The sequence below is a fragment of the Odontesthes bonariensis genome, chromosome 5 (assembly GCF_027942865.1).
Source record: "Odontesthes bonariensis isolate fOdoBon6 chromosome 5, fOdoBon6.hap1, whole genome shotgun sequence".
NCBI classification, from domain to species: Eukaryota; Metazoa; Chordata; class Actinopteri; order Atheriniformes; family Atherinopsidae; genus Odontesthes; species Odontesthes bonariensis.
Window position 1 is genome coordinate 8,760,574 of NC_134510.1, and position 23,996 is coordinate 8,784,569.

General features: G+C 40.9%; 1 protein-coding gene across 8 annotated transcripts in view; it reads right to left on the bottom strand.

The window, feature by feature from the left end:
- Positions 1-23,996, bottom strand: part of vps13b (vacuolar protein sorting 13 homolog B) — a 310,547-nt gene that overhangs the window by 197,466 nt on the left and 89,085 nt on the right. For all 8 annotated transcript variants that reach the window (XM_075464765.1, XM_075464763.1, XM_075464764.1 and 5 more), the window contains exons 18-19: positions 23,737-23,871; positions 21,897-22,076 (exon numbers count right to left, since the gene is read on the bottom strand). In XM_075464765.1, the coding sequence (XP_075320880.1) occupies positions 21,897-22,076; positions 23,737-23,871 (315 nt within the window). The remainder of the gene's footprint in view (positions 1-21,896; positions 22,077-23,736; positions 23,872-23,996) is intronic.

A 23,996-nucleotide genomic window follows, 5' to 3' on the forward strand; every position in this document is an offset into this window, starting at 1 on the left:
ACACACGCACACACACACACACACACACACACACGCACACACGCACACACGCACGCAAAAGCAAGAACTTTTGACCTCCCAAAGAGCTGTCCCAGTAAAACCACAGATCCCAGAGAGAACTGCCCTGGTATCTCTTTAGTGACCCGCTCTATAAAAAGCCCTGGAGATGTTGCTCCTACAGTAAGCTGTTGTGTCACTAGAAAGAGAAGTATGAACTATTTGCTCTGCATACCACAGTTTTGTATGATTTCTTCGACATTTTCACTGCCGACCAACCACAACTTCTAACACGGGGCCAACAAACCGCACACATTGTGTGTTGGTTTGTTCGTATTGTTGCCCTGTTGATATATGATTTATGTACTTACTTCAAGAAGACTTAGTTGTCTGGCTACAACATCCTTATCATACATTTTACTTTGCACACTTATCTTACCAATCACCCAGTGTGCTTTTTTTTTTCCCCTCTCTTAACACGAGCAATGTTGTGCCAGCCAAGATGTTCAAGCCTTGGACCATTTGCAGTTAATACCCTATAGACTTGCAGTGCTTAGGATGCCTTTCTGTCATCCCAAACCATGTTTATCTTTGCCTGGCTGTTTAAATGGCAACTTGCAAAGGCAAACCACAAAGATGAATAGCCCAGTGACACACGTTCAAATAAAACCTTATATTATTCTAGTTCTTAATACTAGACCACAACTCATTTCAACCATACTTGGCACACACACTCATCCCATCCAATGCAGTGTTACCCTGACGAAATGTGGCCAACAAACTGCTCGGTATAAAACAATCAGGAAAACCATGATATGCTGAAGGCAATACATAGTTATCTGCAAAATTGTATTTATACGTGTATATTAAGAAAAAAAAAAAAAAAAAAAACTCTAACACTGAAACAACAACACATGAACAACAAAACTAATGCAATCCCCACTATAGACCTTTAAAATTTGTCTGTATGATTACCCGCAATCCTCATAGAGTAACTGGGTTTTCTGTAACATTTTTGTGTGCTCACTTCAAAAGCTGCTTGTAATTACTCACAAGCATTAAACTGGAGACCGCAAACAGCCATGGTGCTGTGCTCTTTTCAAGTTCCAAATGGTGTTTATTAAGCCGCTGTTTCAGGACTAAACTTTCAGTCTTCATTAAGTCGAGAATTCTACCTCAGTTGGGTTGCTGCAGCTCTATACTATCAATCACTTTTTTTTGTTGCCCTTATTGCATTTCATTTGTGTGCTTAGTTCCACATGTAGAATAATATGTAATATGATTAATAATCTAGCATAAATGGCTCTTTCCTACGATTTAAAGGATTCAGGATTGGTGTTTATACAGTAGTGACAAAGATCATATGTAAAGTACTTAAATCAGAGGCTTGCTTTTTGTTCAGAGAATTACTTTATTTGCTAAAAAATAAGTCCTCACTAAGAACTCTAAATGTTTGGTGACATATTCAATTACATAGGTGACTGCTAAGTTTACATGTTAAGCATTAGAGGTGAGCCAATGCAAAGCTGTGGTTCATTATTGAGTGTCAACCAACCAATGGAGGGAAGCTACGTAACCATTGTGCCTGTCTGACAACCGTCTCCAGCACCCTGCTGCTCTCCCCTCCCCTGGCACAGATGACCTCATGTTCACACCTAGATAAATGAAGGGGGTTCAGCAATGTCTCTGAAATGCACCTCTTCTCCGTGTCCACAGGTTCACCCTACCTCCTAGTGTGTGGGCACCCGCTGAGTGAATCTGTTGAATGTCATGATAAGGCATCTTTTTTTTTAACAAGGTCTGCTCACCTCAGATCCCAAGATTACACTAGACTACACTGGGTTTAGGTAAACAGAAGAAATCATATTCATCCTCAAATTCTGAAACAGATCAACACACAGACTGACCAGCTCTAAAAAGCAATTTCTATATCTACAGATACGGCATTGGTCCTTATGCTTCTTTGCAGGGTACATCTCTTGCTACAGGCTCTGTGGCAGCTTTGGTTTCCCTGTGGCAACAGAGGAAGCTCTTGTGGAAGATTCTGATAGCAAAGAAGCACTGGTGGCTGATAAGAAAGGTGTGAACAGCAGTGTAAGTGAGTCACTGCAAGAGGCCAGACTGACAGGCCATCAGAGGTTAGAGGTTAGAGGTTTACAAGACAAGAAGGGTGGACATCTTAAGCCTCGTTTCTACTATGCAGTCCGGTACGGGTCGGTTCAGAACGGTTTGCTTATTTCAGTGTTTCCACTACCACGAAAGCAAATAGAAAGAAATATTCCAGTAATCCCTAGATGAAGCTTTAATTGATAATGTAGATGTTGTAATTAAAAGAAAAGGAACTAAAGTAAATTAGGCTTAAGAGAGCTCTGAAAAGCTCAGATTGAGAGTTGGTTTTTAATTTAGGTCGTGGGTACAGTCTACCGGACATTAATCCACTTGAAGCATTGCTCAGACTTGATGTAGTAGCTCATGCAAGTCTTCGTTTCTACTGAGTCATAAATCCACCATGTGACTTTGAGATAAGGTCACTTTTCCGAACCTCCCCCCATCTGCTTCTTATCACACTGTTACACCCCACCTCCTCTACACCTCCCACCTTACACCCCCCAACAAGATGTGGAAAAGCACGACAATATGACCTTTGACACTTTAATCAACGGGCATTAAAGAGACTCTTAAACAAAACTGACGGACTGAGTAGATTGGACTGAAGGGGCGACTGGCTGGCTGGCCTAGAGGCTAAGAGGGCTCCAGAAGCAGTGGCGCTGAAATGCTGTCGCCAACACACTGGAGGTGGCAAAAGTGGTGGGAGAGTGTTGGCCATTACAGGGTTTACAGATTAGCCTCGCTTATTAGACCACTATAGGAGCTGTCACGCAGCTCATTGCTGTCTTTTTCATTTAGGTCTCAAACAGGCTGGGTCTTTATCGGTCAGATACAGACATTGGTGAGAGCCTATGAAATATTTGGTAATAATAATGTTGGAGCACCAAACAAAATTGTCTAAGTTCCACAGCAGCATAAAACACAATTACGAATACACGGTTGCAATAAAAAAAGTACACACATGTAGACCAAATATTTCTGTACCGACTTTCATCAGAGCAACACTAAATTTAAGCATAGATCTAAATAGTCCCTCTTGAACGCTGATGATTTGTAACAAGCCATTAAATGACGACAAGTGAAAAATAGGCAAAGTGCACAGAGAGGACAATAGTGCAGTCACAAAACATGGCAATTAATCTGAGAAAAAATTAGAATTAGATCAATGTGTAGATATAGCTAGGATAAAAGAGCAAAAGCAGATAACTTAGATAAACGAAAAAGCTAATATTTCTAATTTATGCTCCGGTACAACAGTGGCCAGTCTGGGGTTCAAATAGCGGCCAGTCTACCCAATGGATTTCCATCAAAACCCCAAGAGGCGTTGTTTCCCTTCAAGTCTTGAAACTTTACAAAAGACCAAAATAATTTAGAACAGGAAAAAAAAAACAAAAAAAAAAAACACCACATAACAAATACCAAATAGTTTCAGAGCTAGCTTTGCGCAGTTTCTAACTGTATCAACAAGATGCTATAAACAAGAAGAGCTAAACTCACTGTTTAGGAACAGGGTCATCTTACTCTGGATCGCATATATGCACAAAAGAAGCAAATTCAGAATCACAAACACTTGGAATTTGAAGACTGCATACTATCAAGTAGAAATGTCTAACAGATGCTACATAGTGAATAAGGTAATATACAGATCAACTTTGCTCTATGTGGTAACACGGCCCTGTGAGTATAGACCTACTACATGCAGAGCACCACACAAGTCAACAATCCATCTTTCTTCCTGAGTGGAGAAGTGGACTGAATTTAGTGTCTCCACCTGGCCCGAGATCTCCTGCCTGTCCAAAATCACAGCCCTGTGTGACACTTTAAACTGAGCAGACTCATTCAGCAGTCAATCAGCAGTCTGCACATCCTCTATTCACGTTCCCTCTCACAATCTATTCTTCCCTGTCTACTCTGTTCAAATTTACTCATACATATGTAACTTGTGTTAGTGAAGCATATGACTAATGTGACAATGTCTCACGATGCTGTGGATTCATGAGATTAAATTCCCATTAGTTAAGTCTCACACAAAATTAAAGTTTCTTTTAATATGAAGGATTTTATTGGCTTTAATGAAAAATGAAGACTACAATATAAAATAAAGTGATTAACTTATTACTTATGAACTTTCATTCATAAATTAGATCAATATTCACTATGATACTTAGTATTTAAATATTACCTGAAAAATACCAGAAGATTTGAGAGACTGAAAAGAACATACAGTCTCAAAAGCAGACTACACACACACTTGCAATTCTACTAGCATACACATTAGTACATAGTCAGACAACAGCTGAGGCATTTAAGTGAACCACACCTCTTCATCAAATCTTGTTTTTTTTCATTTGTTTCCCCAGCAGGAAAGAAACCACATATGTAACAATCTTAAAACAGAGCAACTGCTATCAACTACACAGCTTACCAGCCTGAAATGAATCTGCTGAAACAAATATGATCTTCATATCCTTTCATTTGTGCGGACACATTAAGAAACCAGTCACTTCAAGTACAACAAACCAATGACACTGTGGGGCACGCCTGTCAAAGGTCTTGCCTGCTTTTCCCAGGCATACCAGGGAAGCAAGGCCCAATTAGTCCTGTCACCCACAGAGCTGACAAGACTCTGAGGCATGAAACCCTGGGGTGAAATCTGCAACCTGGCTGTAAAGCTCAGCATCACAGAAGCAAGGATGTCGACTGTAGGCAGTGTCAATCCTCATCACAGTCCAGACAATCTGTGTAGCCTTAATGCCAGATAAGCAAATACACATGGTGGGTACAGAAGCACATTAGGTACAGGCTTCAAAAACACTGGATCATGTTTCACGGTAAAATGTTCTCTTTATTAATTTCAGTAATAAGTGTACTGCCATTATGATGTGTTGAAATCGCCTTTTCTCTCTCTTTTTCTTACACATCACACAGATCTACATGACAAAAAGGAAAAAAAAAATAACTAAACAAATGACAACCTTTTGATGTTTTGACAGAGCTCAGTTTTGCCCTTATTTCCCCCCTAAGAAGAACTGCAATCCCAGAGAACTAAAGGGCGCTTTACTGATAAGGCTTTAATGAGAAATGCTTTTAAATCACAGAGTTATGGCAAAAGGTTCAAGACAGATAAACAGATTGAAGGGGCCACAAATGTTCTGACAATTTTGGTTGAAATTGTCATCAGTATAAAGCACCTTTTTGGGTCTGTTTCCATGCTACATGGTATGATGGAGGACTAATTAAAATTAATGGGTAGTCAATGTCAGAAAAAGACAAGTGGCCATAAAAGTTTAGTTAAGTTGAAGATGGCCAGTCACAAGGCCTTGCATAGCCCTAAAATTATTGGGCTCACGTTACCAGAAGAGGCCAAAGGAGAAGAGTGCTCTCTTCACCCAAAAGGCCATAACTCTCACTGAACCAGAACATCTGTCACTAGATGATGCCCTGGTTGGAGCTCCCCATCAAATCAGCTCCCACTGACAGCTTCCATTAACATTCCTGCCCAGCCTGGCAGGCAAGTGCAGAGAGGTTAAGTGGGGTGGGGGACGAGGCTCGAAAAAGAAAAAAAGAGAGAGAAGTATAAAAAATATATGAACAGAGAATGGAAAAGACAACAAAAAGAGAGAAGGTGGAGGAGGGTGAAGACCAGGATTGTATGTGTGTGTGTGTGTGTGTGTGTGTATTTAAGGGAAGATAAGAATAGAAATTGACAGAAAAAAATATGAAAAACTAAATATAAAAATAACTAATGACCAGAAAGCAAGAAACAACGAGAGGAGTAGTAGTCTTTCAAAGATAAAGAGATTCACCAGGAGTTGACCCTGTAGTCTCAGGTCAGCAGAAGACAACACGGTGAATGAGTTGACAAAAAACAGGCTGCTGAGCAGCACCCACTCCTTTTAGCGTTCTATGAAGACTGAACTTAATTCCCCTCAGTCACACAAACTGTGGCACCAAAGTTAGTGTAATCTTGTAGCAAAAATTCTAATCAATGAATATCGAAACTGAGTGCATCTTGAGACAATTTCTTCTTCTTTTTCAAACCTCCTTAGTGCTCCAATATCAAGCATCAAATGGCATCATAGTATGTCAACGTAAAGTTCATGATGGGATGCAAATTTCACAATTTCTCAGTGAGGCTTTTGTGTTTGGGATTAAAAAGAGAATCTGCAGACATCAACACTGTTGCACTTGATCGGGTGCGAGTTGTCTTTGCACACATTAAAGAAACGATATTGTGACCCCATGTTATTCCAGCAATTCTAAAGACAGAAAAACACAGTTAGCCCAATACATTGAAGGCTAATTTATGGTAGCTGCATCCTGCATGCTCGACCTGTTGGATATCTCCTGACATGTATATGGTTCAATTCAGACACATTTCTGGGTCAGCTACATGCAAGCGCACTCAATTGATCTACAGTGCTTGTACTCATTCAATAATGCACTGCAGAGGTATGCACTGCTATGTACGGTGCCTGGACAAAAATTACCGTCTGGATTTAACTTGGAAAAAAAAAAAACTGCAGTACTTTTCCGATGGGATGCTCTTGCCCTTTTTTTTTTTTTTTTTTTTTTTAAACTAGCGAGAACTCTTAAACCCTCGCTGGTGCAGTCATAGGCTTCTCATTCTTTAAACATCCATAACAAAAGACACATTCTTTGGTCTTGGAAAAGATATCAGGGGTCAAACTATTTGCATGCGTCAATCAAACAAAACAACCGAGGAGAAACTTAAGAATCGGGTTAAAAACTGTCCAAAACATTTTTAAAACCCTTTAATGTTGACAGTAAACCCTCATCTCCGAGGATGAAATGTAGTTGAGAGGGAATCTCAAATGATCAGGATCAGAGGTCACTGGAATGTTTGATGAAATCAAATCATCAAAAAATAACAATAGTACTCACGGCAATTTTCAACAATGACGGTGAGAGCATTTGCACGAGCACAATGCAAACAGAATTTCACATACTGGGACTAAACAGCTGTGTAGCCTAAAAAACTCTTGACTTTGTCAGGTTCTATGTTCTGCAGTTTTGTGTGTGAAAGAAATTTGACAACCTGAAAATACTGAAAAACCAGATGTTTCCAGTCATAGATTTTTGCAATATTCCAAAATGACAATGCCAGGCAAACGTCAGGCTCAAATCAAGAAAGAGTAGTTGAAGGAGCAGAAAACATCCCTCCATACTGGGATTAGCTACCACAGAGGGCTGACCTTCACCCCACCGAGAATCTTTGGGATGTGCTGGAGAAGATTTTGCATAACGGTCCAACTCTCTCATCATCAATACAAGATCTTGGCAAAAAGTTAACAAAGTCCAACAAACTATTCAAGTGTGTGACTAATGTTTTGGCCAGGCACTGCATAGATGAAGCAGTATTTGACCTTACACCTAGTGCAACATGCGGCTAGAAATATTACTCCATTATATCTCAAAGATTGCTGTGCTAAAACTGTCTCAATGTTCTAACCATATGACAAAAGTGCAGAACAGACAGTACATTTGCAGGAGATTTTTTTTTTTTTAAGAGAAATACAGCTGACTAACAAGCAGACTCCTAATAATTTCATTCTTTTCACTTCAACCAACCCTTTTTGACATCTTCATCCATTGTCCTCTAACAAACAGATGATGCCAAAGCAGGCTCTTTGCTGAGCTAACATCTCTTAACACACGCTAACTTTGAGCAAGCCCACTTGTATTGTAGCAGCTAAAAATGAGTGTTCTTTAGTCTTCTGACCGAATGAGCGTGTATAGGAATAAACCAGTAATATAAATAAATTCAACATCAGCCCAGGTTGTGTCTGCCACATTCCATTCTTGAGACAGCCTCACTGAACCACCCCCCCCCCACCCCCCGGTTCCTGTTGACTAATTCTGTTAATTACTTTGCTTTTTACTCAGAGAGTTGTGAGGAATTGCTCTCACTGCCACCACTGTCCCACCCAAACCCCCATCACATAAAAACCACTAGCTTAATTAATTACATCTTAACACAGTCCTACAGTAAAAATCCCCACATTCTCAACAGAAATTTCAATGAACATAAGGTCTCCCTTGTACACCCAATCCTCTCCTTTCCGCTCAGTCCCCTTTTTATCATCACTGCTGCTTTTGTGGGATTGTACTTTACCCATTAACTTCTATTGCTACATACTTTAAGGGAGCTGGTACTGCTGTTTTTCTGTGCTGTAAAGCTTTGCCCACTGTGCACACACCAACTGATTTGCTCTTCGGTATATCCTGGGAAAATTTGTAGGAAGAACATAATTGGAGGGGAGTGGAGGTGGAGGACAGTCTGTTGGGGGGAATAGGCTAAAGGAGGGCTCGGTACAGGGAAGGAGGTGCGCCGCGGCAGCTGAGCTGTGAAGAAGCTAATGGGCTCTCATCCCCTTCCCACGCCCACCATGTGTTTTCTGATGGGCACTCAAGCGGTGAGACACATATTGGTTTGGCTACTGGTACAGAACTCCAGCCAGCTCGCCTCAGTACTGCTTTGCTCGGCTTAACTGGCATTTGTCTGAACTCTGGTAAGCCGACTCCAGTCCTGGCGATGTATGAATCAGTAACCAACTTCTAATGATGTGAGGAGGTGGTGATTGATCTCACTGGCTGGAACAGCAATAATGTGAGAAGAAAGACAGAAGCATGGCTCACAGGCAGCCAGTGACACTGATAAACTAAGTGTTGTGATGAACAGGGGGCCACCGCAAAAAGATGTTCCCTCTCTGTGAGCAAAGATGGGATGTCAAGAGAGAAAGACTAATTCCCTGTCGCATGGTTGAACAATAGCCTGGCACGTCACCACATCTGTGCAGTTTATCATAAAGAATCAAAACACAAGATATCAAATATCACTGCTGAAATGAGGGTAAAATAATCAAATTATCCCATTTTAAATGTGTAAAACTAAAGGCTGTGTTCTGGCCCTCCACGGTCGACATAATATCCCCTCTAATTTGAGAGAATAAAAGTTCTAGCCCCTGATTAACTGATGCAGGGAAGCCAATTGTTTTGATGGTGCTCTGTGATGTTTGATCTGACTGTGTGGAATGTGACGACCTTTGATCCAGTGACAACATTCAATTAGATAAGGTTAAGTAAATTGACCTCCTCCATCCCTGCTACTCAGTCTAAAGCTGGATAAAGTGTAAACAGCGCGTAAGCATGCCCTTTGACACTCTCAGCGCATTAAAAAAGAACATGTTCTGTGCATTTCTGATTTAAAACTGGTGAAAACTACACAAATCACTTCACTCCCTCTTCTTCATTTATCTCTGACAACGGAAGAATCTTAAAGAATAATTTTGGAAAAGCCCCTCTGAGTTTAGGCAGATTTTTTACTCTCTACTTCTAAAGAGCGAAACCTGCAATTCCTCTGTCATGAAGATTTGAAATTATAGCAGTTGTGTTGGTCTTTGTCTTTCAGTGACAGAACTTAAAAGAATTAACTGCACCTTTGTGGGAAATGATTCTGGGTGTCCAGGGAATTACATTACGTCCAGTAGCTGACAAGCTAGATGATTGTTTTCTAGCTGCTGAGTTGCTGAATAAAAAGCACCCCCCCAACAAAGAGAGAAACAAGAAATGCAGTGAAATTGGTTTAAAAATTATTATTATTTTTTAAAAGTCCTGCATTGTCTTACTTTGTTTGACCCAAAACTCAACATTATATGAGATGCAGCTGGCATTTTGCTCATCACCAGAATGCTGTTGATCCACTGCAAAGCACACAAAAGATATTCCTGCGCTGGAACTGAGATTCAAACACAATGTGATAAAAATAGACACTCTCTCAGCCATTGTAGGAGTTCATTACACCTTCACAGAGATCATCTTAATAGCAGTGATTAGCTGCTATCGTCTCTACTTTCGCACAATGAAAGAGGCTAATTGCTTCTCCCTTTCTCATCTGACACTGCCCTACCTAAAAAACTGCTTTTAGAAGTTAAACTGCAGTGACCCAGAATGACCTCTTTTCACACTGAAAAGCTAAAGGCCTCGGTATGCTTCTCCGTCGCTATCCGTCAATCCGACTCCGTGGTCACTACACCTTTCAAAGTTCTTCGTCGGGATGTCGGATACGCAAGGCAATTCACCTCCCGATCAGTCGGCGTCGCTACGTGAGACGACCCAATCTCGCGACGTCCATCGTGAAAGTCGTTGATTGATTGTTTACCTTCCCGACCGAGAGAGAAAGACTGTTGTTGGAGTTGGAGCTTGTTGAAATTGAAATGCAAATAATTTTGACCAAATGTTGACCGGCACACAGTAAACTCTTTCAAAAATGGCGCTGTTGTTGTTCTGAGAGGAAGGAGCTAAACCGGAAAAGTGATTCCGGAAATGATGTTGTTAGCCGACCAATCACAACCCTTTACAAACATTACTGCCTTATGGCACTTTTCCACCAGCTCGCTTCGGCTCGACGCGCTATTGCGTGTTTCCACTAGCACGCCGGACCTGCAACCAGGACGATTTTTCGTATCACCTCAGCCCTGGTTCCAAGCGGGCCAAAGCGTTACTAAAACGTGACGTCAGCCGACTGCCTTCCACTGATTCGGCGATGAGTGTCGTCACTGGAAGCGTCATAACGCGGATAATAAAAGCTAGCGTTAGCAACCGTTAGCTTACCTCCAAACGTCGTATTTTTGAAGCTGGTAACAAAACTCTCCGGTACTTTTCAATACTGTTTTGTCTGGCGGCCAGGAGTCTTCTCTGGCTCTCTTCTCTTGCCTTCTGTGCGACAAAAAGCCACAGGGTGAGCAGCAACACGCGCAGCCGTGTTACGACGATCCCGCCCACGTCGAGGAGGCACGAAGTGTAATGGAAACACAACCGTGGCGAGTCGTGTAGAGGTAGTGGAAAAGCGCCATTACACTGACAGCAAACTCCATTTTTGCATAATTTATGTCCCAAAGCCAAAGCTGATTATTACAAATTATCTCAATTTGTAATAAGGGCAATTAATCACTATTTTAGACCTTACCGAGAGTATCCCTTTACAATATCATCATCCGATAGTAAGTTATAGTTATGTTACTGATTAATGTTAACAGTCTGTTCTGGGGTCTTGGTTTTTATTGTTTCACACCCCCCGGATTGCCAAAATATGTTTTCATTGCATTATCTGTAAGCTGTTGCCATGACAAACTTTCCTACAGGGAGCATTTAAGTGTAATTTCCCCAAATCTATTTTACAGTCTCATCAGGTCCATAAACTATCAAATTTTTAGCCTGACACCAAAACAAACTTAGTACTTCACATCAAGGATCTAAAAGGGCCAGAGCCAAAAAGCCCCATGGGAGCTGTGATATCATGCAAGAGGGAAGGCTGGTGTTAGCAGCAGCTTTAGCCCCAGTCACACTCCAACCTTACTCTATCTCTAGCCTCGGCCCTCAATCCTTTGTACCCACTCTCTATGCTGTCCCTCAGCTTCATACTCCAGTCAGGCTTTAAGCCCTGTGAGAGTGGCCTAAGTAGCCCAACACTTCACAGATGAACAGCTCCAGTAATGGGCCGTGATTGACCTCAATAGCCAGCTCTGAGAGGGTTCCCTTGGGTCTAATCTCCACATTATCTGACATGCTTCAAACACACACACTCTATTGAAACACGATGAGAGTGGCAGCAGTGAAGATTAAACAGTCTGCTGAAGAAGTTACATGGAGCTTAAACAAATAAACAAATGCTTCTGTTATGGTCTGGTTTAATGCACTTGAACTGAATCTGAAATTGCGTGCGTGTCAAACGATAGCATTCGTGTGTCGTGTTACTCTCCTTTACTCCCACCATACTTTCTGATGTCATTGATCAGCTAAACCTTCAATACCGTAGACGGGTGAAGGAAAAAGAGAGGCAAAAAAATAATGCTGATCATATTGATAAAATGCACTGCTCTGTTGGGGAGCGCTGGGCCCAGCATTCATGTGGATTAGTCCCGTTCAGACTGCATGTTCATCGAGGGGCCGCGGCACCTTTCACTGTGCATCATCGTTTTGTTTGTAAAGTAAAGAGGCTAAATGTGCTGGAAAATGGTTCTTAGCGACGAAAAGTAGCTCTCGAGAAGCACTAAGTCTTTTCGGGTCTAAATAAAATAACCACTCCCAACAGGGACAGGGGTAGGGAATTTTAAAAGAAACAACAAAACCAACTACATTGTACGGATCATATATGAGGATAAAAAGTTTGCACAAGTCAAGGGAGAACTATTAAAAATCTAAACCAAAGTTTCAACATGGCTCTGAAGTCAAAGTAACAGTGCCATCATTTGCCCTACTTTATTTTGTCATGATGTTCTTTTGCAATGTAATGCCATAAAAAGAGCAAAATTTGATATACATCGTCATACTTGTCACAAACTGATTCATACATCGTTAGAAAATAAAGAAAATTGTGTACCGGCTGCTTGTCTCTTGAATTACTAGCTCACGGTGCCAGATGCATTGCACCGAGTCTGGAAATTGTGCAGCACACCTTTGTTGTTTTTCGTGTCGGCGAACAGCTCTGTGCATTAATGCCACCTTTTGGTGATCGTAACGCATTATCATGTGGTTCAGTCAGAGCAGCTCCACAGCAATACACTAGAAGAAGAAATTATTGAATTTCTTATCATTCAATTACTAGTATAAAAGTCGAAAATCATTGTACATCCCTACTCACTATGCCACCCTGTTCTTGATACAGGCCGTGATTCTCTCTTACCTCGACCGCCGCAGTGCTCTTCTAGCAAGTCTCGCTGTTTAAACAGTGAAACCCTTTCAGATGGTCCAGAACGCAGCAGCGCGTAAGCACAAGCTGCTAAACGCTGTCAGAGCAGATGCACCCCTCAGCATCTTAAAGAGTCAGCGCTTCCGAGAACACCTCCTCTCCTTTCACCTCTAACAACCTAACCACCTATCACTTGCACTTCTGTATCTGCTCTACTCGTAGGGCTGTGAGAAAATTAGAAAACAATACTCAAGATACAAATCGATATAAAAAATGTGCATCTCATTAGATAACAATTTGCAGCGGTATCAAAGCCTCAAAGAAACTAACCATATTTATTGAATTTTGATATCAATTGCTTCCGAGTGTTTTGGTAACGAAAAACTCTCTTTGGCCTCTTGCGTTTATAAGTAGTTTAACATTTTGTACTGGATGTTCGTTGATATTACTCCGCCACCGCTAAGAAAATAGTGCGAGCATGAACGAGCTGCCAAATAAAACACGACAGAAGCAACTTTTCGCAATGAAATTTGATATGGATTACCAGTGCACACCAGTAACCACTCCGGTGAGTTGATTATTTTGAAAACGGATGTTTATTTTGCTTTTACGGACCTTTCTAGACATGCGCATGACTTACCATTCTGAAGCAGGTTGAGAAGAATCAAAATTAGGCAAATACCGGAGACAGCAGTAAACATCAAAAAAGCGGTGAGGGGGGTTCTAAAACATTGCAGACGACTCAGAAAAGAGGCTTAAAGCTGCAGTCTGCAACTCTTTTTCAAGCATAATGCCTGGAACTGTCCGGGGATTCTGAAAGTAGTACATTAAATACCCCAATACAAAAAAAAACGAGTTCTCTAGGTCCCCTATATGTCCCGCTAGGTCCCTCCAAAGCCAGCAGGTTTGTTTACAAAATTGCAGACCGGACCGGTAAAAGGTAACCAATCAGGTTATGAGCTGGGCTCTGCTGCCTGTCAATCACCGATTGTGCACGCGCGATACAAGGTAGGCTCGTCCCCACGCTTATTTATCTGGACTATTGAACTTCATTACGGGCTAGTCTACTTACTGTGTCTTCCATGATCGCAAATGACAGGTGAGTTGATGAATGAGGAGCCGTGTACGCGCATCTGGCGTGCACATAGACGTGCACGAGTTCTCATGTGTTTTGATGGGGCGGGACAGGAAGTTGAATAACTTCTTATTTTTCGGTTAAAAAATAAGCATTTCTTGCATTTTGCGACTACGGAGGTCACCGTTTTCAACTTCAAGCGTTCTGATAGATCATGTAAACTCTTAAAATGCCAAAAAGTAGGACTTTACATATGACAACAACAAATCCTGCAGACTGCAGCTTTAATGTTGAAAATACCGCAGTTCCCCTTTAAACAAAAACAGAATTTTGGTCATTTTTGTAAATTGTCTGTTTATGAACGAATGATTTATTTATCTGTAATGGAATAGAGACTTTATTCGTAAGCGTTTCTCCTTTCTGTTGTGGTGCTTCTCTATTTAAAAAAGTCCCACTTAAAAAAAAATTAGACTGTAATCATATTTAATTAAACCCTTTTATGCCTCTGAATTTTTCTTGTACCCTCCACTGCATCGAACACAAAGTGCTTTTGATTTAGCACTTAAGGTAGGGTAGGAGATCCTGGATTTTGAGTCCAGCGAAGCTGCATTTTGAAAATACACAGGTCAAAAGTCCCAACCCCTTTATTCAGACTTCCCTCCGAAGCCACGCCTCTAGAGTACATGAACGCGCAATGCTTGTTCACGAGCACGAAGGTGCACGAGCGCTGTTCTGACAGCAAGCATCGATTGGTTTGGCTAACTTTTGCTAACTTTTTCTCATGGCGGATTCACAGGTAAGAAAATACCTTTCAACATCATAATGAACCGTTTAATAATGCTAGGTGCTAGCCAAGCTGGCTCTAGTTTAGCTTCTTGCCAAGCTTCTGGGCACGCTTAATTCGTTCACGAATAAGGGTACGCGCACATTGGGAAGGAGGGGGAGGGAGGAGCAGATTGCCGTTTGATTGACGCATCAGAATCCAATAATCGTTAACAGTCCGTTCAGTATGATTGGATACTGTTTTTCCTGGATTGTTCGTTCTAGAGGCCACTAAAACTTTTCATTTTTGTGTCAAAACTTTTAATTAATTGGTTGCAATGTGGGTGTGAAGAGTACTTCAAGCAATATGTAAAAAATTGCTCCAGAAAAAGATCCCCTACCCCACCTTTAATGTATAGACCCGAGTTTCTTTCTGCACTGATGCTTGAATGTTTTCTCCTCGCTTCTAAGATGGCTAAATTGTTAAATGCAAATGCAATGTAATTACTCCATAATGACTTAATGAAATGGCTCTGTTGTGGCTTTCTTGACTGTGGAAAAGCAAACCAGTTCGGAACTTGCACAAGAACCAGCACTTGGTTCAAGCAGAAAAGGTAAAAAGGGGGCAGAAGCCACAGGATCCAGAGAATCTACTGCCCATACATTTCTCTCCCCAGGCTGGACCTGTTCTTGTGACACAAGCAGGACCTTCTTAATATTAGGTGCCGTTTACACATACCCGGGTATTTTGATAAACGCATATTTTCTAACCTTCGTTTGCAAAAATAACTAGGTGCATACAGCCCCGTTTTTAAAAAAAAAACACGTCTACATTGATCAGCATAAAAACGCTATCAGGAGCTGTTAAATTACGCCAAGCCTGACGGTGGCAGTGTTAGAACAATGAGAATTCTACACAAGCCAATCAGAAGCCTAATAGAGAACCGCTGACAGGAAGAACTTCGAAAAAATGTATTTCGTTGTTCCTATGTTTCCCAAACGTATTATGTGAGGTACTGTACAGTTCTTCACACAGCAGTGATTTCCAGGCATGTTCTTGCAATTCCGGACTGTTTAAACTTACTGATTTAAAAACACACGCGTACACTGTAAACGAACGGAGAGAATGGCGTTTTCTCGCTAGCATCCTGCCAACATGGCGGATAGGGGCGGGGCTCTGTACTATGACGACAACTCCTCATTCTCAATTGCCCAAAACTCCGTTTTTGTCTCTTTCAACCAGTTTACACACAAACGCTAAACGGAGTTTTTAAAAAATCTCCACTTTTGCCGGAGTTTTTTTTTTAGCTTCGTTTTCGGAGGAAAAAACTCCATTTGTGTATAAACGAAAGGCACAAACGAAGGGAAAGGTCTTCGTTTATCAAAATACCCGGGTATGTGTAAACAGCACCTTAGGCAGAATCTTTTAATCTTGTGGCTGATGTATGTACAGCCAACTACTATCTGAAGTAGAAATGTTTTTCTTTCCTTTATTCAAAATTACTTAAACTGAAATGGTGGCCCGGTCCCAACTTTATGTAGAAGAAGGCTTCATAAATTGCCTCTTGGGGGTTTTCAAAAAAGCGTACAAGAAATTTATTTTTAGTACCATTTTGTCTACTGAGGGTCTGTCAGCAAGAAAAAGTTAAGGCAGCAGCTTAAAGCCATCAAGCTGCTGCCTGAGACAATGCCAGATTGTTGATTTAACACTCTATGGAGTGAGTGAACACATGCAAAGGAGGGGAAGAGAGCATGATAGATGGACATAAGAAAGTATGGCAGGCCTTTGAAACATTGTAATGGAGGAGCCTACCAAGGGAGATTCCACTTCAGTTCACACCCCATCTACGGTGTCAGTGCAACCCATACAAAGGCTATGGTTTCAGAGAAGAGGAAAAGAGAATGTGTGTAGCTTTTTTTACATTTATGTATCTGCATGCACTAACCAGTGAGAGTAATTGTGCTCATAGACTGAATGTGTGTGAAATGCTCAGATCAAAGTCAGGTGGCGCTTCATTCCCACCTGCTCTCATTAGTCTTAGGGTCTACAGAGCCAGACTGGTGTAAGATCCCACCTGTTTCTGACTGATGTGGGCAGGTCTCTCAGGACACCTAATCTAATGCACACTAGCACACATGCTACAGGGGAGAGTGGATATGTCACCAAAGAAATAACCACTAAAGCAATGTATAAGTAGTAATGATTTTCTTTAAATAACCATATACGCAATGCTACACTGTGTATAACCATTGAAAAGTGGATTGGAGAACTGCAAAAACTCTTTAAAAACTGTGGCTTTGCAGTCACTGAAGGAGAAAAAAGTTCTTTTTACCCCCATATCTATTAGAAAACTTAATATGTTCACTGTTACGGCACCACGGGAATTCTCCGAGCATTATTTTTTATGTAGCCTTCATAATTTTAATGTCTAAAAAATTGAGATTAAAGATCACTTTGTTCTGCTATTCCCACAATCCTATGGTATGGAAAAAAGATCAAAACAAGAGCAGTTTATAAGGAACATCTTTAACAGTTGCTCTGTTCTCATTGTGCTTGATTAAATGTAACGTTTTGAGATCCCAGAGTTCTGAGAAAAGCATAAATCATTCTCTCGCAGCTGCTGGAGTGCCTAGGGAAAACACATGCAACCCCCTGCACCCCACCCCCCCATCCTTCTCTCTCGCTCTCTCATAAGATCATAAAGCCTGTCCGACTCATTGGTCCCACAACTACTGGAACTCATAGCAGTAAAGGGTGTGTGAGTTACTGACAGGGGGACACCTGCAGCCTGCCGCTTGTCCCAAGGTCCAGCATAAACTCCAGCTCGTCACATGCCCTCTAACCCTTTACTCCCACATATTTGTCCCATCCAGGGGCTCTTTGGGCTTTCCAATCCATCAGCAATGACAGCAACAAGACTAAGCAGAGGAGGATAGTCATCAAGACAGCTACTGTCCAGGGATCAAAATGATCACTCTTATGCTCTTCAGCGTTCTCCACAGTAGCACTGAAGGTTATTATGAGTGCAAAGCCTAAAGATTTCTGGTTGTAGGGATTCTTCAGGCACTTCTATATTCTGATTAATTTACAAATATTACAGTTGCAATTCCAGAGACTGTTAGTCAGTTTATGGTAGCAAATGATTACATGTCCCAGGCTCTCAAAAATGAACCTGTACCCTCCTGATCCTGTAATGCTGCTGTACTGACCTTACAATAAACTACCTCACACTCAAACAGTCTTGCTCTTCTATAAGTCTTACTCTTACTTTATGTTTCTTGTTTGCCTCACTTTCTTTGTTCTATCCTGTACTTATTTATTCTATTTTTTTTCCTTAAATGGTATTCTGACACTGAGTTCTCATTATCAATATGGTATATCCGAGTGCACATGAGTCATTGGTTTAGTTCTTTTGAAGAGGAAGGAAAAACGATCTCTGACAAAGTCCCTGCCAAACATTTGTATCGCTGTTGAATCCATCAGGACCTACAACTTAATTCTAAGAAATCATGTGGGACTTTCACACTGTAACGCAAAGAGTTAAGGGCAAAATATGAAATTACTCAATGCTTTTGGATTTATTATAGAGGCCATTTCAAAGCTGTGCTTTTTAGTTCTTCTGTATTAAATCCCACGCCTTTAATTCTGTTTAATTTATTAGAGTGTTCCAACCTCAACTCTTAAATGAAAGCACATTAGTGCGGATCGGCAGGAGTTCTGCAAGTGTGCAGGGACCCCCTTAAACCACCACTCCAAACCCCCAACCCACCCCATCATTTTCTAAGTAAATTGGAATTTTGTTTTAATTTACTAGTAAACAATAAGACAGAAAACAGATGTCATTGGCAAAATTTGAAAGCTACTCAGTCAGCTTGAACTAACTTTGCATGAAGGAGTTCGAATAAGCAAGAGAGATAGAGACTAAATTAAAATGTGTCGAATTCATTATTCAAATTCTCCACAACAACTTTGATTATTCAAACTATTATCATTCAAACACACTGAAAATTAACATACAACTATATCATAAACAAAAGTCCTTCCACAATTGCTTAAACTTGAAAAGATGTGTGAATGGCCGTTTGCATAGGATCTGTTTATCAGACCAAACACGGTGCATCAGAAGAGAACTGACCGACGTCACTTTCTGAGCTCTAAAAAACACAAGGGCTACTGGGATGAATTAAGAGATCCATAAGGAAAGTACTGGCGATTTCCAGAGCCTGTCACAACCTCTAAGAAATGAGACGATACAGAGAACACACATTCATGACCAGAAGGGAAACAGTAAAAGCGTGACTTCTCTCAACTTATAACCAACTGATGTCAATCAAATACACTGAAATATGACAGTTGAAATTAAGGCATATGTGCTCTATGGGTTGTGAGTATATTCATTAACACTCTACTGACTACACACTGTCAGCGTGATGTCAACTGCCAAAAAAGCTCAACCTCTTTGAATAAATAATATCCTTAAAAACAGGGTGAGCAGATATGACATAAAACGGGGAAAAAAAAGTTGATTGCAGATTTTTACATCTTAATGTTTTTAGATGTCTAACGCATTAAAGACTTATAGCCCCTATTCCCTTATTTTCCTGTCATGGTCAACAATACAATGAGCATAGCCTAAGTACTCAATCCAGAAAATGTAGAATTACAAAACACTGAGCCAGTGAATCGGTCCTATGGAAGCACAGAGTGCAGCTTTGTAAGTGTTTTTGTGACACCACTTTCAGTCTCTGGCCGAATAAGGCATTGCATCCATCATTCTATCAACATTGCACAAATAGGCTCCCAGTCCTCTCTAGATGACAGCAGTTACATGGGACATGTGGACTGACAAAAGGCTTTGATGGAAGTCTAACCGCCATACAGAAAACAGACCTCTAAGTAGACACCCAAGAATGCTAGTGCACACACACACCGACCCCGCAAGCCTCACCCTGAGCAGCACATCCAACACAGCACACAGGCAGAAGCGGACAGAAATGTCCCAGTCTGGTGAAAATGTTACTGTCAAGCCACTCTGCTGTCTCAAGCGATGACTGCATTGAAGGTACAGTATATAACAGATAAAAGAAGCATTTCTGGCACGGGTGCTGAATTTGTGCGTGTGTGTGCGTGCATGTCTCACGGTGCACGGCAGATCAGAGCTCTGAGAGATTAACATGAAGAGAAATGAAAAGCAAAATAAAATCTTACCCAACGCCAGCCAATGAAAACTTTTATTTTATTGGTTTACTATATTTCTTAAGAATTTGTAGAATGAAATGAGACAACGGGGGAATTGTTCTTTTAAAGAGAGTACAAAGATGTGCTGATAGAAAAAGAAAGAAAGGAAGAAAGATAGAAGCAAAGATGCAAAGAAAATTAAAGACAGAGGACGGGAAAAAAAGAAAGAGAGCCACTGGTGAGAGGGATTGCAGACCTACACTGCTCCACATCTGCCGGGGACACATCTCATGTCTCAGCCCCCAAAGTTCTTTTTACCTTCATCTTCTGTTTCTCTCCCTGTCTTTCTGCTTCCTTTTGGCTTTCTGCTTTATGTTTATATCAAGTTTTAATATTCAAAAATATGTACTGACTTTATGAGCCATGGTTTTGCTGAAATAATATGCTCTCTAAATCAAAGTAATGGTCTGAGGTTGTGTGTAAAACAGAACGTGCCACAGTTCCTAAAATCCTCTACCTATGTCTGTACAGCTGTAAACCGTCAGAAACACAACATTGCTTTTTATGAATAGTATACAAGGATTATCCTCATCTCAATCAAATCGTTTAACGTAAACTCTTCCCTGCTTAATATTTTCAATTTATACCAGTGCACTCAATGTACTACAGGATTGGGTTACTAATGAAGTGAAATTGAAACACCAGTGGAATGCCTGATTAGACACGACCTCCCACATCCACACGTCTCTAAACCCTACTTATCTTCTTACTTCACAACTGACTTACTACACCTTCAGCTTCAGCTGAATCTTCCTCTCACAGTCTGAAACCATCTGAAGCCAGTTCTCTATACATCTTATTGCTGACATGTTTAAGACTCAGGGTCTTGATATGATTGAGGGCCTGCAATTTGGGTTTATGCAAGTCAAGGCAACAAAATGAATCTCTAAAGCCCAGTATTAAAAGTGATGTACAGTTGTGATGCTGAGGACAACTCTGACAGCATATAGTTGAGGTGTATTGTTTTACATTGTCGGCCCACACTTCTTGGAAAATAACAGCCAAGAATACTCTCGGAGAATCACCCACTAGACATTTAGGTGCGATTTAAGATTATGACATAAGAGAGACTGTTGAGTATCTCTTCTTCCAGAGGTATCAATCATCCCTGGGAGCAAAATACGGCTGCCCCTAGAACTAGTTGCAGTTGCAGGTGTGGAAGAGAAGTTATTGATGACACACTGTTATTCATAGCCTCAATTATAGAAGAAAACCACGACAGGAGCTGTTTCACTGGAGGCCCTGAATGGATTGAGAGAATATCTGGCTACTGCTACAGATACAAGAGATTAACTGTGCTGTCATTTAATATCCAACTTACTAAATCAAGTGCTACAGCACTTTGAACTTAGCCACTTAATAGCATTTTAAGTCTTTCAGAAGAACTACTGAATAACCCCACTCCCTCCTCCTAAGCACACATTCATACACCCACACACTTCAACAAGAAATATAATCTGTGGTTTAGAGATGAAATCAAAAATTGCAACCTGACTTCAGAGCAGCCGTCAAAAGCAATATCCAAGCGGTTGGTTGTTGTTATCCAGCTCAGTCCAGCAGACAGAGACTAATGCAAACTCGTGCTCCCTGTACAGATACACTGGGCTGCCAATCCTGACTTAGGGATAGTAGAGTGACAAACACTTATTGGCTTTACTCAACAAATTACTGAACAGGAATGACATTATAAGTGGAGTAAAAATATGACAGTCTTAACAAATCCAGACTCTTCCATTAGCTCATCAATAGCTGAGATGGAACACTGATTGACAGTGCCTGTGGCAAGTCTAAACACTACAAGTAGGAAACAAGTTTAGAAATGCTCAATACATCAATGCAGGATAGTTGCACGATGACAAAAAGAACACCCGGGTTGAACAAGAAATTGTAATGCAGAGTAATGCACTTTGAAAGAGTCAACAGAAAGGCAGAGAGGTAATGAAAGAAAAGAGAAGGGAAGATTATGCAAAATGTGCGTATTTCAAACACAACACATCATTTACCTGAGTTCCTGCAATCGTCCCCTTGCTGAGGAACCTGAACAGAAAATGCCAGCAAGTCGGGAGCCAATAAAGATTCAGGTTTGCGGATTTCATTAAGCCACCGACTCATATAGAGCTCTCTGGTGTCAGATGGGCCCTGAATCAGTGGAACCAGCTTCTCCTTCATCCCTTCTCCTGAACCTGAAAATACAAAAGTTATCATTTGTAATTTACTCACAAGTTAGAACAAAAATCTTAATTTGTATGATCAAATATTGTTTAATGAATTCTGTGATTGGTCTTTTAATATATGTCTTTTCCAGTAGATTTGTGAAGCTTTATCTCCATTTATTTTGAAAGCCATCACAACCTTGAGTTCTTTACATTCCTATCCCAGCAAAAGATTTAAGATCAGATTTATTGTCATGCATACATGCATACACACAAAATTTGTCCTCTGCTTTTAACCCATCCAGGTTGGCACCTGTTGGCACACACATGCACATGCACAGGGTCACACACTCATAGAGACAGATGCCAACCTGGAGCGGTGGGCGGCCATTCACAGCGCCCGGGGAGCATGGGGGTACGGTACCTTGCTCAAGGGCACCTCGGCCATGACCAGAAGGTGGACTGACACCCCTCCAGCTGTCAGTTCCACCAATCTTTTTGAGTGGCGAGAGTGGGAATCGAACCTGTCAACCTTCCGGTTATTGGACGACCGACTCTAACCACTGAGCCACGGCCTACCAAAAGCACCTTGACCAAACTAAAACAAAGAGGAAATCTAGAAAAATCACAACTGTGTGACTCAGAACCCCAGCACTCGAGAAAAAGCACAACAAAACACGTGAAACAGAAAAAAAAAACATTAACACAGAGCACAAGGTACAACAAGAATACGATGCACAAAATACTGTGAGCATGTTTACACGCACAGCAATATTTCAAAATTAAACCGATCAAGACACTACTCAGAATAAAACATGGGCATGCAAACAGCATTTCTTCTGATCACCGTATCCCAAATGAGGTCTTGATTTTTACATCCTAGCATAGTTTTTGCTGCACTTTGCAACACACATTGTTGCTTTACACCACACACCCAAGCCCATTTATCTGGGTGTGTTAGGTTCATTTTGAGATGTTCGATTCTGTGCGGTTTCAGTCAGACTGAGACGTTTACATGCATTCGAAAAGCCCAGCTTAGGTTCGGACTTACACAATAATTTTGTATTCATATGTGAGTGTTAATTAAACATGCTTAATGAGGGCACATTTCATTAATCAGATATATTCTGTAAAATAGAAATGAGACTAATAACCACTTTATAATTTATATTACAAGTTCATAGAAAAAATGAAATGCAAATGTTAGCCGCTTTTAGCCCTGTTTTCAAATTGCCATCTGCTGTCCCTATTTACAGTGGTCAATTAGTTACCTCAAAGGAATCTTTCCTTATGGACAATATCTTATGAAACTCAGATAGATGTTAACTTCAAAATAGGAAAATTAACTGCACATGCTTTTTTTCTTTGTATCTCTATAATGACAGCTGCAATAAATCTAATCAGCTCAACATAATTTTGACCTTGTGAACTCTTTGCTATGACACTAGTTTAATAACATCCTTCCCATCAAAGACACGGCCACGACCCAATGGCAGCGCCCCAGGAGAAAACAGCAACTGAATCACATAGCTGGAAAGAAATCAAGAAAAAGATTGAGCAGGAGAAAGAAAGAGACAGAGTGGAGTGTGTAAAAGTATGAGTTAAAGAAAGTAAAAGAAGAGTCTAGTCTGTCTCACTCTTTCCCTCCTACACAGGCAGTAAAGTTTTAACAGGGCACAGCTGTACACACCTGGAGTCCTGGCGCACACTTTTACAGCTCCCACAGTTCCTGAGGCACATTTCACCATCGCACGGCTGCAGAACTTCAGCTCCACGTTTTGGACCAAGCCTTCAAGAGTCGGTGACGGGCCTGGATATTTCACACCTAATAAAAAAAAAGAAAAGAAAAAAAAAAGAGGAGGGAATATGAACTCCAGCGAGTTTGAATGCCACCTCTGTTGCCATGTGAAACACTTGATTAGCCATTAATTGCTCTTGACCAATCGGTTG